A 20,725-nucleotide genomic window follows, 5' to 3' on the forward strand; every position below is an offset into this window, starting at 1 on the left:
TTATTATTATTATTATTATTATTATTATTATTATTATTAACATTGAGGCTGGGTGGCCATCTTTCAGGGATGCTTTGCTTGTGCTTTCAGTGCACAAAGGCAGAAGGGGATTGGACTCAATGGCCCAAAGGGTCTCTTCCAACCCTCTTTATTATTATTATTATTATTTTTTATTATTGCTCAGTGGCCAACTATAGTCCGGCCCTCCAATGGTCCGAAGGATCATGAACTGGCCCCCCGTTTAAAAAGTTTGGGGACCCCTGGTCTAGATGGCACATGTGGTCTATGATTCTATGAGAGTGCAACCCTCCAAGGTCTCCTAGACTTCCACAGTTGTCCACTCTTGGTACACTGCCAGGAGCACTTTTCAAAAGTGTCGTTGCATTCGCTGGACACTTGTGCCCATCGTAGAGTTCTGCTCACAAAGGGACAGATTCCCTTTACCCGTTGCAATGTGTGAAAGGACTCTGGGGAGAAACTGTGCTACTTTCTCGGGAGGATGCGGAGAAGGGCATGGATCCAAGCACCACACAGCTCATGCAATCACGTTCTGTTTTTAAGCAGAGAGATGAAATCAACCTCTTCTTCACCCTCCGACGCTTACATCGCGGAAAGCGGAACATGCCGATCCCAGACTAATCGAAGTAGGATTTCAGGGTGCCGCGACGGCGGATGTCACAGGTCCAGCAGTGGAAGCCGCCTCCCAAGGAATTGGCATGGCGGATGTTGACCTTGACGGTTGAAATGCCTGTCAAATGCAAATGGAAGAAGACACTTTGGAGAGGAGTTTTATGGCAGCTTGCACCACACACAGCTCATATAGCCACCCAAGCCATGCCTTTGTTGGGCTGCCCTAAGCCCAATGGCACCAAACTCTTCTTAACCATTTGATTACATAAAGCTCAAATTTAAGATAAGACTGTCCAACTCTGATCAAATCATGATTCTCATCTTCTTCAGTGTAAATGCACTTATGTGTCCTTTTAATAATAATAGAGTAAAATAATACATGTAATAATAATAATAATAATAATAATTATTATTATTTTATTATGACACAGCAAACAAGATTGATATGCTGGATTTCATATCACAAAATCACAAGTCGAACACTTCCCAAGTGTCTAGGACTGTGTGAGGTATTTTCGGATGATGCGCGCAGATCCCAGCAGGGTGGCCTTTTGCAGCTGGCAGATCGTAATTTTGTCAATAATAATTAATTATTATCAACACAACGACGTTGTATGGCACAGCAAACAAGATAGATATGCTGGATTTCGTTTCGCAAAACCACAAGTCGAACACTTCCCAAGTGTCTAGGACTGTGTGATGTATTTTCGGATGATGCGTGCATATCCCAGCAGGGTGGCCTTTTGCAGTTGGCAGATGGTGATTTTGTCAATGTCTATTGTTTCCAAATGCCGGCTGAGATCTTTTGGCACAGCACCCAGTGTGCCCATCACCACCGGGATCACCTGTACTGGTTTCTGCCAGAGTCTTTGAAGTTCAATCTTGAGGTCCTGATAGCGGCTGAGTTTTTCCTGTTGTTTTTCATCTATGCGACTGTCACCTGGCATGGCAACATTATTATTATTGTTATTGTCATTATTATTAATAAACTCAGCCGCTATCAGGACCTCAAGATTGAACTTCAAAGACTATGGCAGAAACCAGTGCAGGTGGCCCTGGTGGTGATCGGCACATTGGGTGCCGTGCCAAAAGATCTCAGCCGGCATTTGGAAACAATAGACATTGACAAAATACATCACACAGTCCTAGACACTTGGGAAGTGTTCGACTTGTGATTTTGTGATACGAAGCCCAGCATATCTCTCTTGTTTGCTGTGTCATATAATAATAGTAATAGTAATACATCATACAGTCCTAGACACTTGGGAAGTGTTCGACTTGTGATTTTGTGATACGAAATCCAGCATATCTATCTTGTTTGCTGTGTCATAATAAAATAATAATAATAAATACAGGAAAATAATACAAGTAATAATAAATAGAGTAAAATAATAAATGCAATAATAATAATAATATCAGAATGAAAGAATAAATGTATTAATAATAATAAAAAATAGAGTAAAATAATACATGTACCACAACTGCACTCTTCACGTTTTCTCTGTATTGCAACATTGGCCCTACCTAGCTTTTCAAAAAGCTTCTGGATCGAGACTTCATTGGCGTCCACCATCACACGCTTCTCATCCAACATGAGGACATTCATGGACAGCCATTTAGAGGACATCCACAGTGGGTGATCTGGATGCAAAGAGACAGAACAGTTAGCACAGTTGAAACCATTATAGTGTGTATTTATGCTTCACAAGACTGGCCTTCAAAGGGAAAGTTGAATTAAAACATACTGTCGGGGATGAGTGGCAAAGGAGGGTGAACCACCGTCCAGCCTGCCTTCTTGAAGAGATTGATCTGAAAGAGAAAGAGGGAGACTTTATCGCCTGTGATCCCAAGTTCTTGCTTATAGCCAAGTCCATTTCTCAGTTTTAAATGCTCTTATTCATGCCCCGGTGGCGAAGTGCGTTAAAGCACTGAGATGGAGACCGAAAGGTCCCAGGTTCAAACCCCGGGAGCGGCATGAGCGGCCGCTGTTAGCTCCAGCTCCTGCCAACCTAGCAGTTCGAAAACATGCCAATGTGAGTAGATCAATAGGTACCGCTCCGGCGGGACGGTAACAGCGCTCCATGCAGTCATGCTGGCCACATGAACTTGGAGGTGTCTACGGACAACACCGGCTCTTCGGCTTAGAAATGGAAATGAGCACCAACCCCCAGAGTCGGACATGACTGGACTTAACGTCAGGGGAAACCTTTACCTTTTATGCATTGTTAACAGCTTTGCAGGAGTTGTGTTGTTTAGTTTTTATCACAAGAGGGCGTTATCCGATCTAATGTGCATTAGAAATGTGAACACCATGGTGACATTTTACTATATGTAATGGATATGTGAAATTCAAAACATGGATGCAGAGGCAATATATTTGAGTCTCCTTCAGGAGAGATAAAACAGAGTATAAATAGTTATTATTATTATTATTATTATTATTATTATTATTATTATTATTATTATTATTATTGTATGATACAGCAAACAAGATAGATATGCTGGATTTCATATCACAAAATCACAAGTCGAACACTTCCCAAGTGTCTAGGACTGTGTGATGTATTTTCGGATGATGCGCGCAGATCCCAGCAGGGTGGCCTTTTGCAGTTGGCAGATCGTAATTTTGTCAATGTCTATTGTTTCCAAATGCCGGCTGAGATCTTTTGGCACGGCACCCAGTGTGCCGATCACCACCGGGACCACCTGCACTGGTTTCTGCTAGAGTTGTTGTTGTTATTATTAATATTATTATTATTATTATTATTATTATTACAGTCTCACTTATCCAACACTCACTTATCCAATGTTCTGGATTATCCAACGCAATTTTGGTGCTAAATTTGTAAATACAGCAATTACTACATAGCATTACTGTGTATTGAACTACTTTTTCTGTCAAATTTGTTGTATAACATGATGTTTTGGTGCTTCATTTGTAAAATCATAACCTAATTTGATGTTTAATAGGCTTTTCCTTAATGCTTCCTTATTATCCAACATATTCGCTTATCCAACATTCTGCCGGCCCGTTTATGTTGGATAAGTGAGACTCTACTGTATTATTATTATTATTATTTAATAATAATTACAGTATTTATATTCCACCCTTCTCACCCCGAAGGGGACTCAGGGCAGATCACATTACACATATAAGGCAAACATTCAATGCCTTAACATAGAACAAAGACAAAGACAAACGCAGGGCTTCGAGCTGGCCTCGAACTCATGACCTCTTGGTCAGAGTGATTTGTTACAGCTGGCTGCTCAACAGCCTGCGCCACAGATTATTATTATTATTATTATTATTATTATTATTATTATTATTATTATTATTATTAAATGGAAATATATAGGCCATGGGAGTGATTAATTGTACAGTGGGTTGCTCTGAGTTTTCCAGGCTATATGGCCATGTTCCAGAAGCATTATCTCCTGATGTTTTACCCACATCTATGGCAGGCATCCTCAGAGGTTGTGAGGTCTATTGGAAACTAAATAATTGGGATTTATATATCTGTGGCAAGTCCAGGGTGGGAGAAAGAACTATTGTCTGTTTGAGACACGTGTGAATGTTGCAATTGACCACCTTGATTAGCATTGAAAAGCCTTGCAGCTTCAAAGCCTGGCTGCTTCCTGCCTGGGGAATCCTGTGTTGGGAGGTGTTAAGATGATTGTTTCCTCTTTTCTTGAGTCCCAATTCTAGAGTTTTTTTTAATACTGGGAGCCAGATTTTGTTCATTTTCATTGTTTCCTCTTTTCTGTTGAAATTGTCCACACGCATGTGGATTTCAATGGCTTCTCTGTGTAGTCTAACATGGTGGTTGTTAGAGCGGTCCAGCATTTCTGTGTTCTCAAATAATTGCACAGTGTTGTGTGGTTCTGTGTGCATGATTGCTGCACAATGCTAAGCCATACATGATTGCAGCCACGGAATGGGTGCCTTTTAGCACCTAGATTCATTTTTATTATTTATCTAGAAATTCGTTACCTCATTACACGGACGATCTGGGTTGGAAAGCACCAAGCCGGGTCCAATGATGTTAAACGTAGCATCAATGTGCATCGGATTGGGGTCTTTGAAGGAGATGGTGTGCACTCTGTATTCTGGTGCAAGATGCCTTCGCATCCACTCAATACCCAAGAAGTTAGTAACCTGGAGCAGGAGATAAATAATCCAGATTATTCCCTTTGTGGATTATGAGTCTACGCTGGCATATAATCCAGTTCAAAGCAGATAATCTGGATTTTATATGGCAGTGTAGATCTGGCCTGGTTTAAACATAGGAAATGCATAGGGAAACATAGCAAATCCTTTACCTGACTCCTTTGCACAAAGATATCCCTTCCAGCTCTTATGAAGTCAGCAGCATCAAAACATGGCTCGAATTCAGTTGTGACAAATTTGCCTTGAGCAGCCAGTTTGTGCCTGTCTTCCACAGTGCGGATGGGATAATCCTGGTTTAAGGGAGATTGAATGCACACTCAATGAATAAAAAGAATAAAAAAGAAGAAAAAGAAACAGGCATTAAAACTATCCAACCAACCCAACAACAAAATGGTCATTTTAAAATTCCTGGGTCAAAAAAAGGGAATACCATATATACTGACCCTAAACTGACCCTAATATAAGCCGAGGCACCTAATTTTACCACAAAAACTGGGGAAACTTACTGACTTGAGTATAAGCGTGGGTGGGAAATGCAGCAGCTACGAGTCAATTTCAAAATAAAAATAGATCCCAATGAAATCCCTGCGATATTTGCAAGCACTATGTTCATATATATCTATCTATATACAGAAGAGTCTCGCTTATCCAATGTAAACGGGCTGGCAGAATGTTGGATAAGCGAATATGTTGGATAATAAGGAAGCATTAAGGAAAAGCCTATTAAACATCAAATTAGGTTATGATTTTACAAATGAAGCACCAAACATCATGTTATACAACAAATTTGACAGAAAAAGTAGTTCAATACACAGTAATGCTATGTAGTAATTGCTGCATTTACAAATTTAGCACCAAAAATGCGTTGGATAATCCAGAACATTGGATAAGTGAGTGTTGGATAAGTGAGACTGTAATAATAATAATAATAATAATAATAATAATAATAATAACAACAACAACAACTCTAGCATTAAGGAAAAGCCTATTAAACATTAAATTAGGTTATGATTTCACAAATTAAGCACCAAAACATCATGTTATACAACAAATTTGACAGAGAAAGTAGTTCAATACACAGTAATGCTATGAAGTAATTACTGTATTTATGAATTTAGCACCAAAATATCATGATATATTGAAAACATTGACAACAAAAATGCATTGGATAATCCAGAACGTTGGATAAGTAAGACTCTACTGCATATCTATATATAGATAATTATATCGCTATAGGATTTGCAAAGACTTGCAACATGTGAGCTGAAAATTCATATATAAAATAATGTATACACATAGATACAGATATACAGGTACATGGAAATCTCTAGCTATCTATATGTATATAGGATTTGCAAAGACTTGTAAACATATCGGGGGAAATTCACATATAAAATTAATGTATATAGATAGATAGATGGATAGATAGATAGATACAACCATAAAGGTACATACGGATTGCAAAGGCTTTCAGGGGGAAATGCATATATATCTGTAGCAGAGATTAACAAATATTTCAAGGGGGAAATGCTTTTATAAGATTAATGGGCATATATTATTCTTCCTGACTTGCAAGGGCTTCTTTCTCTTGTCGAAACATTCCCTTGGTTAAGAGCGAGGGAGGCTTTGAAAAAGTAAGTACTGATAAGGGAGGGGAAGAGGAGAGATAAATATATCATATATTGCAAGCAACATATGATTTACTACCAACAACAAAGCAATTTTGCACCAATGGAGATGGGCATGTGAGAATCCAGAGGGTAATACCTGGTCATAAAGTTCATCAGACATTGTGGGCTTTGGTGCTGTGGTCCACTTGGCGCCTTGGCGAAAGTACTCCTTAATGATCGGCCTGTATGCCCTGTACTCGAAGAAACGGGCACGCCAGGCCATGGGCGCTTCAATGATTTCATTGCCAACCACCAACAGAATGTCTCTGGGCATGGCTGCGTACATGCCTGCCAAAGAGAACATACACATGAGCATATCACACAATATCACGATGTATTGAAAACATTGACTACACAAATGTGTTGGATAATCCAGAACGTTGGATAAGCGAGACTCTACTGTATTGTGAAATTATGGGTTTTTTTCTCGAAGTGACACACCACCCAAGTCATGCTAGGTTTTTTGGTGAATTTTGACACACCAAGCGCAAAAGGTTGCCCATCATTGTTCTAGAGTCTGAAAGAAACATTTATTGAATTCTCAAGTCACAAGCCATGCATACCGGTGGATTCAAAGTCGGGTGTTTTGTACTTGGCCGACCAGTCAAGGGGCTCGGGCCTCTTCACAGTCACTCCTTCCATTCTTAAAATATTGCACATCTCTTCAATTTCAGCAATTGATTTTTTCACATGATCCTCCGGGAAGCTCTGCCCTCCATACTTCTGGTAAAAACTCCAGTACTTCTCGTAGGTGTTGGCCTGGTAAATAAGAAGCAAAAGCGGGGGGAGAAAAAGGCAAATGTGAAGCAAGTTTCTGCTTGAAGTTTATTTATTTTAATTTATTTACAGTATTTATATTCCGCCCTTCTCACCCCAAAGGGGATTCAGGGCGGATTACAATGAACACATAAATGGCAAACATTCAATGCCAACAGACAAACAACATACATTAGACAGACTCAGAGGCATTTTTAACATTTTTCCAGCTTCACAATTCCGGCCACAGGGGAAGCTGTTGCTTCACCGTCCAGTAGTGGCTGTACTTCCTCATTCCTTTCCTCGTGTTTTGCTGGCAGTTTTATGGTGTTGTAAATTAGCCTCCCGCATAAAGCGTCCCTAAATTTCCCTAATTGACAGGTGCAACTGTCTTTCGGGGCTGCATAGGTCAACAGCAAGGCTTAACCCGACCCGAGCTTTGAACTCATGATCTCTCTTCAGTAGTGATTTATAGCAGCTGGTTACTAGCCAGCTGCGCCACAGCCCGGCCCCCCACAGCCCGGCCCTTAGTTTTTTCTCCCACCCTGGACTTTCCACAGATATACAAACCCCACTTGCCTAGTTTCCTACAGACCTCACAACCTCTGAGGATGCCTGATGTGCTTTTGAGTAGACAAGTCCGATATAACCTGGTCCATATCTACACTGAAACTTGCCCTGCTTACTTTTTAGTTTGATTCCCGTTCAGATTTATCTTCCCTACCTGTTGTATCTATTTGATGTACGTCCTATTTGTAATAGACACTAGTTTGAAAGCATGCCAATGTGAGTAGATCAATAGGCACCGCTCCGGCGGGAAGGTAATGGCGCTCCATGCAGTCATGCCAGCGACATGACCTTGGAGGTGTCTACGGACAATGCCGGCTCTTCGGCTTAGAAATGGAGATGAGCACCAACCCCCAGAGTCAGACATGACTGGACTTGATGTCAGGGGAAACCTTTACCTTTACCTAAATCAGTTTTGATTATCGCCCAGATGTTATCCTATATTGGACCTTTAATGCCTGGATGATGGTTTAACATTTTAACTATGTCAATTTTAACTATGACTTGTTTAATTTTTTTTTTTCAAATTGTGTTGTCTGATGTCTAAATTGTTGTTTTATGATCTTATATGATTATATTGGGCTTGTTCCCCGTGTGAGCTGCCCCGAGTCTTCAGCTGGGGAGATGGAGGCGGCATACAAAAATAAATTTATTATTATTATTATTTTATTGTATGACACAGCAAACAAGATAGATATGCTGGATTTCGTATCACAAAATCACAAGTTGAACACTTCCCAAGTGTCTAGGACTGTGTGATGTATTTTCAGATGTTGCGCGCAGATCCCAGCAGGGTGGCCTTTTGCAGTTGACAGATCGTAATTTTGTCAATGTCTATTGTTTCCAAATGCCGGCTGAGATCTTTTGGCACGGCACCCAATGTGCCCATCACCACCAGGACCACCTGCACTGGTTTCTGCCAGAGTCTTTGAAGTTCAATCTTGAGGTCCTGAGAGCGGCTGAGCTTTTCCTGTTGTTTTTCGTCAATGCGACTGTCACCTGGGATGGCGACATCAATGATCTAAACCTTTTACTTTCCCACAACTGTGATGTCTGGTGTGTTGTGTTCCAGAACTTTGTCAGTCTGGATTCGGAAGTCCCACAGTATCTTTGTGTGCTCATTTTCCAAAACTTTTGCAGGTTTGTGATACCACCAGTTCTTTACTGCTGGAAGGTGGTACTTGAGGCATAAGTTCCAATGGATCATTTGGGCCACATGGTTGTGCCTCTGTTTGTAGTCTGTCTGTGCGATTTTCTTACAGCAGCTGAGGATATGATCAATGGTTTCGTTGGTTTCCTTGCACAGTCTGCATTTTGGGTCATCAGCTGATTTTTCGATCTTGGCCTTAATTGCATTTGTCCTAATGGCTTGCTCCTGGGCTGCAAGGATCAGGCCTTCTGTCTCCTTCTTCAGGGTCCCATTCGTGAGCCAGTGCCAGGTCTTCTCCTTATCTGCTTTTCCTTCAATTTTGTCAAGGAACTTTCCATGCAGTGTTTTGTTGTGCCAGTTGTCAGCTCTAGTTGTAGTGCGGTTTTCTTGTACTGGTTTTTTGTCTGCTGTGCTTTGAGGAGTTTCTGATTTTTGACTTCAATCAAAGCAGGTTCTTCACTTTGCTTGACATATTCTGCCAGGGCATGTTCTTCTTCTTTGACTGCTTGTTTTACTTGTAAGATTCCTCTGCTCCCTGATCTTCTAGGCAGATATAGCCGGTCAACATCACTGTGAGGGTGCAGTGAGTGATGAATGGTCGTGAGTTTTCTTGTTTTTGTGTCCAAATTGTCCAGTTGTGGGCAAAATGTCAGGAGAGAATGCTTCTGGAACATGGCCATACAGCCCGGAAAACTCACAGCAACCCAGTGATTCCGGTCATGAAAGCCTTTGACGATTCTTTTGTAGACTACTTTTAAATGCACCAGCCAACCAGATAGTGTCAGTGTTTAGATCAGTACAAAACAGTACAATTTTCCACAATATTACAGGACAGGGGTGAAGAGCGTCTTTCTTTCTGATGTGTTGGAATACCTTGCTTGGCTCTGAGTACTACACAGCTTGATTTGGCTTGGATGGGTGGAGATGTCATTTGCTGTTCCGCCCCAGGCATCACATATCTCCAGACAGCCCCAGCCATGAAATGCATGTCCAGGCACATCCCATGAAACTCGCACGTGCTGTGTACATCTCCACTATGTAATATGTGCCAGGCACATACTACAGCTTTAAATGAGTCAATGAGTAAGTTAATACACAATTTTTTAAAAAATGAACCCCCCCCCCAAGCTGTTAAAAATAAATAAACCCAGAAGGCTGCTTGCCAAGCCAGCACTGAACATCTGTAACTGTATTTAGGTTTCAGCAGGGAAATGGCAAGAAGGACATAGGCAACTGGAAGATGAATGGCTTCAGTAGCAAATGCAGCCAAATATACAGTATGAGGCCCCGGATAAGTGAATGTCTGCCAACAAGACGGAATCCTGCAGCCTTAGAAACTGCCTGCGGCGAAACACTGTAACTTGAGCCACACAAACTGCAGGCTCAGCAAATCTCAGATTATATTTGGAAACATTTGTTTTAGATCGTATATGTACACTTAAAAAAAAACCTTCACGTGTTTCTCTCTCAATTGCATTTCAGTGGTTAAGCAGACACCTATTTATGGTCATCATGGTGGAAACTGGAAATAGCAAAGTTCAATTTGGTATCTATTGGCTGCTTCCTGCCTGGGGGAATTCTTTGTTGGGAGGTGTTAGCAAGCCCTGATTGTTTCCTTTCTGGAATTCTCCTGTTTTCTGAGTGTTGTTCTTTATTTACTGTCCTGATTTTAGAGTTTTTTTAATACCAGTAGTCAGATTTTGTCAATTTTCATGGTTTCCTCCTTACTGTTGAAATTGTCCACACGCTTGTGGATTTCAATAACTTTTCTGTGTAGTCTGACATGGAGGTTGACAATCAGGGCCAGCTGATAATAATAATAATAATAATAATAATAATAATAATAATAATAATAATAAATACAGGAAAATAATACAAGAAATAATAAATTGAGTAAAATAATACATGTAATAATAATACAGTAGTCTCGCTTATCCAACGTAAACGGGCTGGCAGAACGTTGGATAAGCGAATATGTTGGATAGTAAGGAGATATTAAGGAAAAGCCTATTAAACATCAAATTAGGTTACGATTTTACAAATTAAGCACCAAAACATCATGTTATACAACAAATTTGACAGAGAAAAATAGTTCAATATACATTAATGCTATGTAGTAATTACTGTATTTACGAATTTAGCACCAAAATATCACGATATATTGAAAACATTGACTACAAAAATGCGTTGGATAATCCAGAACGTTGGATAAGTGAGTGTTGGATAAGTGAGACTCTAAGTGTACTGTCCATTTTCATGGTTTCCTCCTTTCTGTTGAAATTGTCCACATGGTTGTGGATTTCAATGACTTTTCTGTGTAGTCTGACAGGGAGGTTGACAATCAGGGCCAGCTAACGCCTCTCAACAAAAGATTCCCCCAGGCAAGAAGCAGCTAGGCTCTGAAGCTGCAAGGCTATTAAATGCTAATCCCGGTGATCAATTGTAACAATCATGCTTGCCTCAAACAGACAAGAGTTCTTTCTCTTGGACATTATTCCACAGACATATAAACCCAACTTGTCTAGTTTCCAACAGACCTCACAATCTCTGAGGATGCCTGCCATAGAAGTGGGTGAAACGTCAGGAGAGAATGCTTCTGGAACATGGCCAGACAGCCTGGAAAATTTACAGCCACCCTGTGATTCTGGCCATGAAAGCTTTCGACAACTTTATGGCAATTTGTTGCTATTGGTAGATGCAGCAATAAGTCTAACTATTCGCTGCCAAAAGTGAGATTCAGAAATGTATGGCCATGTTGCAGAAGCATTCTCTCCTGACATTTAGCCCACATCTGTAGCAGACATCCTCAGAGGTTGTGAGCTCTGTTGGAAACTAGGCAATTGGGGTTTAGATAGATTAGTTAGATTTCTCTAGGCAGCAAAGATTGAATTTTTTATGGATTTAATTTTCAACAATGTTGATACTGTAAGTTGATACTGATACTTTTATGCCATTCTATCTTTATTTGTAGTCAATTTGTTAATAGCCAATGTTTCTTTAGTCAATGTTTTCAAAATATTGTGACGTTTTGGTGCTAAATTCATAAATACAGTAATTGCTAGGTAGCATTACCGTCTTTTGGACTGGTTTTTCTGTCGATTTGTTGTAAAACATAGTATTTTTGGTGCTTAATTTGTAAAATCATGCCATTATGCCATTATTGCGTATTGAACTAATTTTTCTGTCAAATTTGTTGTATAACATGATGTTTTGGTGCTTAATTTGTAAAATCATTACCCAATTTAATGTTTAATAGGCTTTTCCTTAATCCCTCCTTATTATCCAACATATTCGCTTATCCAACATCCTGCTGGCCGGTTTATGTTGGATGAGACTCTACTGTAATAATTAAAAATAGAGTAAAATAAATGTAACAGTAGCAACAATAATAGAGAAAAATAATAAATGTAATAATACCAATAATAATAGAGAAACATAATAAATGTACCATATATTCTGGAGTATAAGCTGACCCAAATATAAGCCAACCAGGACCCTAAGCCAAGGGGGGGGGGGGTTCAGTATTAAAAAAAGGGGTGAAAAACTAGGCTTATACTCGAGTATATACATCTGTATGTCATGGCTAAGAGTTACGAGTGATAACAGCTGTTAGGAATTGTGGAAGTTGGAGTCCAAAACACCTGGAGGGCCGAAGTTTGCCCATGCCTGCCATAAAGACATTGCTCTTCATAAATTTTCCCCAGCTGGGCTGTGGCGCAGCTGGATAGTAACCAGCTGCAATAAATCACTACTGACCGAGAGGTCACGAGTTCGAAGCCCGGGTCGGGTTAAGCCCCCGACCATTAAATAGCCCGGCTTGCTGTTGACCTATGCAGCCCCGAAAGACAGTTGCATCTGTCAAGTAGGGAAATTTAGGTACGCTTTATGCGGGAGGCTAATTTAACTAATTTACAACATCATAAAACTGCCGGCAAAACACGAGGAATGGAAAGAGGAAGTACAGCCACTAGTGGACGGTGAAGCAACAGCTCCCCCTGTGGCCGGAATCGTGAAGCTGGAAAAATGTTAAATGCCTCTGTGTCTGTCTATATATCTTGTTTGTCTGTCGGCATTGAAGGTTTGCCATATATGTGTTCATTGTAATCCGCCCTGAGTCCCCTTCGGGGTGAGAAAGAAGGGCGGAATATAAATACTGCAAATAAATAAATAAAATAGGCATTGGCAAAACACACATAAAGCCTACTGATCCAGGGAGTCAACCGTTACCTTGACCTCAACGGAAAACGGTGGCACGCGGGCATTTTCGGCTCTGCCCACAATGACTTCCTCCAGCGGGTCCCACTCGTTGTAGGAGCAGACGGGGCAATCTTGGGGAAGGGGGTCGGGGGCCTTGTCATCAGCAACAGCACAGGTGGGCTGGGGGGCTGCCGCCGCAGCAGCTTGGGTGCTCTGGTAAGTTCGCTGCACCCATCCTGTGAAGGCCTGGCGAAGCTGCGGGTGGAAAACAAAGAACAAGGAGAGTTACTCTCACAGTAGCCTGCCTAGAGATCTTGCTGACAAGTCTCAGACGTTCAAGTAATCGTGAGTTGACACTGTACGGTTCAATACCCTTTAAACTGCCAGGGCTCAATGCTATGGCATCCTGGGGATTGTGGTTTCACAAGGTGTTGAGCCTTCACTATCCCAGGCCCCTTCCAAACAGCTGTATATATAATCCAGTTCAGATCAGCAAATGTGAGTTACTGTATATGCTTGAGTATAAGCCTAGTTTTCCAGCCCTTTTTTTGAGACTGAAAAAGCCCCCTTTGGCTTATACTCAGGTGAGGGTCCTGGTTGGCTTATATTTGGGTCAGCTTATACTCGAGAATATATAGTACATTTATTATTTTCCTCTATTATTATTGGTATTATTAAATTTATTATTTTTCTCTATTATTGTTGATACTACCGTGTTTCCCCGAAAATAAGACAGTGTCTTATATTAATTTTTGCTCACAAGATGTGCTAGGTCTTATTTTCAGGGGATGTCTTATTTTTCCATGAAGAAGAATTCACATTTATTGTTGAACAAAAAAAATGAACATTTATTATATACAGTAGTTGTCATCACAAACCAGCATAACCAGACAAACTGTGAATCCTATCAAGAATTTCTTGTTACTCCCATTATTTCCATGTACAACTGGTATGTACATTTACCAATCCTGCATGGTCTGGTCTTCTGTTTGACAGGCGCTGGGCATGCTTCCAAACAAAAACTTTGCTAGGTCTTACTTTCGGGGGAGGCCTTATATTTAGCAATTCAGCAAAACTTCTACTAGGTCTTATTTTTCGGGGATGTCTTATTTTTGGGGAAACAGGGTATTACATTTATTTTACTCTATTTTATTATTATTAAATGCTGCAAATATTAATGTCAGGATATGCCCTTCAAATACTACATATTTCATGGATTAGCACCAACATAATTAAAACCAAGATAAAACCAAGTAAGTACAGCATTATTTAAACCCAAGCAGGGAACACCTTGGATATAAAAAACCACTACAGGAGAGTCTCACTTATCCAACATAAACCGGCCGGCAGGATGTTGGATAAGCGAATATGTTGGATAATAAGGAGATATTAAGGAAAAGCCCATTAAACATCAAATTAGGTTATGATTTTACAAATTAAGCACCAAAACATCATGTTATACAACAAATTTGACAGAAAAAATAGTTCAATATACAATAATGCTATGTAGTAATTACTGTATTTACGAATTTAGCACCAAAATATCACGATATATTGAAAACATTGACTACAAAAATGTGTTGGATAATCTAGAACGTTGGATAAGCGAGTGTTGGATAAGTGAGACTCTACTGTATTAGTTAAAACCATCCCCATCACAGTCAAAGGGTTTTAATGGCATTTTTTATATTGTATTTGATGGTCTCGCTTTTGTGTATTTGTTTGTTTGTCTTGCATGCGAAAGACCTATGGTCTAAGCATTAAATAAATTTGGAATTTTATTATTATTAATAATACATTTATTATTTCACACTGATTATTATTATTGCATTATTATTGATTATTATTATTGATTTATTATTATTATTGCATGTATTATTTTACTCTATTTATTATTACATGTATTATTTTCCTATATTTATTATTATTATTATTACATGTATTATTTTACTCTATTATTATTAAAAGGATACAAGCACATTTACATTGCAGAAGGTGAGAATGATTTGATCAGAGTTGGACAGTTTTATCTTAAATTTGGTAAAGGTAAAGGTTTCCCCTGACGTTAAGTCCAGTCATGTCTGACTGGACTTGGTTGGTGCTCATCTCCATTTCTAAGCCGAAGAGCCGGCGTTGTCCGTAGACACCTCCAAGGTCATGTGGCCATTGGCATGACTGCATGGAGCGCTGTTACCTTCCTGCCGGAGCAGTACCTATTGATCTACTCACATTTGCATGTTTTCGAACTGCTAGATTGGCAGAAGCTGGGGATAACAGCGGGCACTCACTCCGCTCCCCGGATTTGAACCTGGGACATTTTGGTCTGCAAGTTCAGCAACTCAGTGCTTTAACACACTAAGCCACCGGAGGCTCCTCTTAAATTTGAGCTTTATGTAAATATTCAAAAACATTTAATCTACTGATGTCTCAATTAATGTAATTTTATTGGTACAGTAGAGTCTCGCTTATTCAACGTAAATGGGCCGGCAGAACGTTGGATAAGCAAATATGTTGGATAATAAGGAGAGATTAAGGAAAAGTCTATTAAACATCAAATTAGGTTATTACTTTACAAATTAAGCACCAAAACATCATGTTAAACAACAAATTTGACTGAAAAAGCAGTTCTATACACGGTAATGCTATGTAGTAATTACTGTATTTACGAATTTAGCACCAAAATATCACGATGTATTGAAAACACTGAGTACAAAAATGCGTTGGATAATCCAGAATGTTGGATAAGCGAGTGTTGGATAAATGAGATTCTACTGTATCTATTTTTATTTCTTAAATTTACCCACCCTCGGCTTATACTGGAGTCAATGTTTTCCCAGTTTTTTGTGGTAAAATTAGGTGTCTCGGCTTATATTCAGGCCGGCTTATACTTGAGTATATACGGTTTCAGTCTAAGTTCCCCTTGATTTGGTGGGAGTATCTGGGACTAAAAACTGGATTATGGGTAGAATTAACAGCCTTGAGAGATTTTGTCTGGAACCAAATGGGAATGACAGCAGCACTGAGTCAAGTTCTTCTGTTCCTTCCTTAAGGCATTTTCTCGACACCCCCGCCCCCCCTCCCCAAGCAGTTGATTCCTTTCCTCTTAGGAAATGGCTCCTTTCTTGCCCTCTCCTGCTGAGCCAGCAGCCTTGCATACCCCTCCCATATTGGGCTGGGAATGTTGACCATTCACCTTCCACGTGGGGAGGGGGCATATTTGCTTGGGGCACTTTGGCCTTTCCCAGCAGCTGGTGCTGAACAACTGCAGGCCTTGTGTTAAGAGGCCAAGGCTGGGAAGGGAATGCTTAGCTCTGCAGAATACTCAAAGGAAATGGGGAGTTGCACCCCAGGAAGACAACTCTGGTTCAGCATTGTGGTTCCCACTCTCTATCTGCTTGGAAGAGTCTAAAAACGGAACTTTTCTAAGCATGCAAAGGCCAATAGACATTTCACAGATGAAAACCTGGACACATGTGGCCAAGCAACATCTGAGTGTGGTCATGATAGCAATAGTTACCAATAGCAAACAAGCTTGGAGAAGCTGAAGAAGTTTGCTTTTGCCTGAGCCTATTGGGAGCCCACCGTGGCACAGCAGGTTAAACCGCTGAGCTGCTGAACTTGGTAGGTTGGTAGGGTCAAATCTGAACTGAATCTGAGCTGCTTAACTGAAAGGTTGGTAGGGTCAAATCCAGGGAGTGGGGTGAGCTCCCACTGTTAGCCTCAGCTTCTGTCAACCTAGTAACATGTAACTGTGAGTAGATCAATAGGTACCGCTCCAGCGGGAAGGCACAGTGGATTAAACCACTGAGCTGCTGAACTTGATGACTGAAAGGTCTCTGGTTCGAATCTGGGGAGCGGGGTGACCTCCGCTGTTAGCCCCAGCTTCTGCCAACCTAGGAGCCCCTGGTGGCACAGCGGATTAAACCACTGAGCTGCTGAACTTGATGACAAGAAGGTCAGTGGTTCGAATCTGGGGAGCGGGGTGACCTCCGCTGTTAGCCCCAGCTTCTGCCAACCTAGGAGCCCCTGGTGGCACAGCGGATTAAACCACTGAGCTGCTGAACTTTCTGACCGAAAGGTCGGTGGTTCGAATCTGGGGAGCTGGGTGAGCTCCCGCTGTTAGCCCCAGCTTCTGCCAACCTAGGAGCCCCTGGTGGCACAGCGGATTAAACCACTGAGCTGCTGAACTTGCTGACAAGAAGGTCAGTGGTTCGAATCTGGGGAGCGGAGTGACCTCCTGCTGTTAGCCCCAGCTTCTGCCAACCTAGGAGCCCCTGGTAGCGCAGCGGATTAAACCACTGAGCTGCTGAACTTGCTGACCGAAAGGTCGGTGGTTCGAATCTGGGGAGCTGGGTGAGCTCCTGCTGTTAGCCCCAGCTTCTGCCAACTTAGGAGCCCCTGATGGCACAGCGGATTAAACCAATGAGCTGCTGAACTTGCTGACTGAAAGGTTGGCGGTTTGAATCTGGGAAGCAGAGTGAACACCTGCTGTTAGCTCCAGCTTCTACCAACCTGGCAGTTCGAAAATATGTAACTGTGAGTAGATCAATAGGTACTGCTCCAGCGGGAAGGTAACGGCACTCCATGCAGTCATGCCAGTGGCCACTTGACCTTGGAGGCATCTATGGACAATGCCAGCTCTTCAGCTTAGAAATGGAAATGAGCACCAACCCCTGAAGTCGGACACAATTAGACTTAATGTCAGGGAAAACTTTTACCTTTTTATAGATGGGGCCTAAGGGCCCTTCCAGACAGGCCCAATATCCCAAAATCTGTTCCCAGGTTCAAGACAGTAAATAATAATAATAATAATAATAATAATAAAACACCACTCAGAAAACAGAGGAATTCCAGACATGAATTAATCAGGGATGTTTGCCATAGATGCAGGTGAAACGTCAGGAGAAAATGCTTCTAGAACATCATAATAATAAAACTTTATTTGTATTCCGCCTTATCTTCCCAAGGGGATTCTGGGCGGATTCCAACATACAATAACACACATTCCATGCCTCCGTAAAACAAACAAATACTGACATAAAATCCCCTGGAAACCCTGCATATGAAAATAACATTAAAAACCTAACATCAAATTAAAACCTAACATCTGCAAATTGAATCTGACATCACTAAATTAAACTAGACATAGTCATATGTCCATACAGCCCGGAAAACTCACAGGACCAACCCAGTGATTCTGGACATGAATGCCTTCGACAACACAGAGTTGAGGGCGTTCCCTTCATCTAAGGCCCCTTTTGTGTAGAAAAATATGTGTGTGTGTGTGCATATATATAAAATCTACATTGAACTTGTTGATATGGCAATGGCCCCTTCTACACAGCTGTATAAAATCCAGATTGTCTGTTTTGAACTGGATTAGATGGCAGTGTAGACCCAGGGCACTTCCAGACAGCCATATAAACCAGAATATCACAGGAGATAATCCACAACATTGGCTTTGAACTGTGTTGAGTCCACACTGCCATATAACCCAGTTCAAAGCAGATAATGTTGATGTAATGTCTATTATCATCTATTGTATTGCTTTTAATTGTGTTATGATATGTTGTTTTTATATGTTATTATATTGTATTGCTCTGGGTGTGGCCCCATGTTAGCCGCCCCGAGTCCCCGTTGGGGAGATGGTGGCGGGGTATAAATAAAGTTTTATTATTATTATTATTATTATTATTATTATTATTATTATTAGCTGTATGGATGGGACCCCAATGTTTACAAAAGGCATTCCATATAATTTGATAAAGGTTTTCCCCGACGTTAAGTCCAATAGTGTCTGACTGGGTGTTGGTGCTCATCTCCATTTCTAAGCTGAAGAGCCGGCGTTGTCCGTAGACACCTCCAAGGTCATGTGGCCAGCATGACTGCATGGAATGCTGTTACCTTCCCGCCAAATCAGTACCTATTGATCTACTCACATTTGCATGTTTTCGAACTGCTAGGTTGGGAAGCTGGGGCTAAGAGTGGGAGCTCACCATGCTCCCCAGATTCGAACCGCCGACCTTTCTGTCAGCAAATTCAACAGCTCAGCGCTTTAATCCGCTGCGCCACCAGGGGCTCCTAGGTTGGCAGGAGCTGGGGCTAACAGCAGGAGCTCACCCCACTCCCTGGATTTGAACCACCGCCCTTTCAGTCAGTAAGTTCAGTAGCTCAGCACTTTAATCTGCTGCGCCACCAGGGCCTCCTAGGTTGGCAGGAGCTGGGGCTAACAGCAGGAGCTCATCCCACTCCCCAGATTTGACCCACCAACTTTTCGGTCAGCAAGTTCAACAGCTCAGTGCTTTAACCCGCTGCGCCACTGGGGGCTCCTGGGCTAGCAGGAGCTGGGGCTAACAGCAGGAGCTCACCCCACTCCCCGGATTCAAACCGCCAACCTTTTGGTCAGCAAGTTCAACAGCTCAGAGCTTTAAGCCACTGTGCCACCAGGAGCTCCTAGGTTAGCAGGAGCTGGGGCTAACAGCAGGAGCTCACCCCACACCCCGGATTCGAACCACCGCCCTTTCAGTCAGCAAGTTTAATAGCTCAGCGGTGTAACCTACTGCGCCACCGGGGGCTCATAGGCATAAAAACAGGCATAAAAACCAAAACATTTTCCTGCTAAGACACCAGCATTTGCAAGGCTTGCTAGACAGGTTTTTTGTTTCTGTCAGGAGCGACTTGAGAAGATAAATGCAAGTTGCTTCTGGTGTGAGAGAATTGGCTATCTGCAAGGACGTTGCCCAGGGGGGACATTGCCCAGATGTTTTGATGTTTTTACCATCCTTGTGGGAGGCTTCTCTCATGTCCCTGCGTGGGGCTGGAGCTGAAAGAGGGAGCTCATCCGCGCTCTCCCCGGGTGGGATTCGAACCTGGCAGCCTTCAGGTCAGCAACCCAACCTTCAAGTCAGAAGGCTTTAACCCACTACGCCTGGCTGAGGTTCCCTTTGTATGAAGCCCGGTCAACACGGCGCCTTGCTGCTGCTGAGCCTTTGGTGCGGCAAACCCTTGCGCCCACTTACCCGGGACCCGATGTAATGCACGGCTTCGGCTCCTCGGCTCCCTCCGCGCAAGCACCGCACCCGCAGCATCCCTCGCTCGTCTGGACTCCAGAGGCGCTTCAAGAAGAGATCGGACCGTCGAGAGGACAACAACGCTTGCGACGCGGCCAAAGCCGCCTCCGCCTGGATCCTTTATAGGGCCTCCGCTGGTCCCCATTGGTCGGCTGTGTGGGGAGGGCGGCGCCAAGCCCCCCAAGCCTTGCACTCGCTCGCCTCTTTGGGGCCTCCTTGGCCCGGGTCCTGGTTGGGGAAGGGTCGGAGGACGGAGCCCAGGCGTGGACAAACTCCTGCCCTCCCTCCAGGTGTTTTGGACTGTTTCCTAATAGCCTCCCTTTTCCCACCAAGGAAGCCAAGCCTTTCTGCTCCATCCTGGGCTGCCCAAATCCCTAGACACAATTTTTGAGCATTGAGATATCTGAGGATGCCTGCCATAGATGTGGGAGAAACGTCAGGAGAAAATACTTCTGGAACATGGCCATACAGCCTAGAAAACATACAACAACCCTGTGATCCCGGCCATGAAAGCCTT

The 20,725-nt window shown here is 42.2% G+C and overlaps 1 protein-coding gene across 1 annotated transcript; it reads right to left on the reverse strand.

Annotated features, from left to right (window-relative positions):
* Positions 1-347: 347 nt before the first annotated feature.
* Positions 348-20,310, reverse strand: gatm (glycine amidinotransferase). Its single transcript, XM_062963142.1, has 9 exons — positions 20,158-20,310; positions 13,169-13,393; positions 7,032-7,227; positions 6,566-6,756; positions 4,951-5,088; positions 4,622-4,786; positions 2,376-2,439; positions 2,155-2,271; positions 348-748 (listed from the first exon to the last, which is right to left on the reverse strand). Exons 1-9 carry the CDS (start codon positions 20,224-20,226, stop codon positions 636-638), a joined length of 1,278 nt encoding a protein of 425 aa, XP_062819212.1. The 5' UTR covers positions 20,227-20,310; the 3' UTR covers positions 348-635.
* Positions 20,311-20,725: the final 415 nt, after the last annotated feature.

This window comes from Anolis carolinensis, unplaced genomic scaffold (assembly GCF_035594765.1).
Source record: "Anolis carolinensis isolate JA03-04 unplaced genomic scaffold, rAnoCar3.1.pri scaffold_11, whole genome shotgun sequence".
NCBI classification, from domain to species: Eukaryota; Metazoa; Chordata; class Lepidosauria; order Squamata; family Dactyloidae; genus Anolis; species Anolis carolinensis.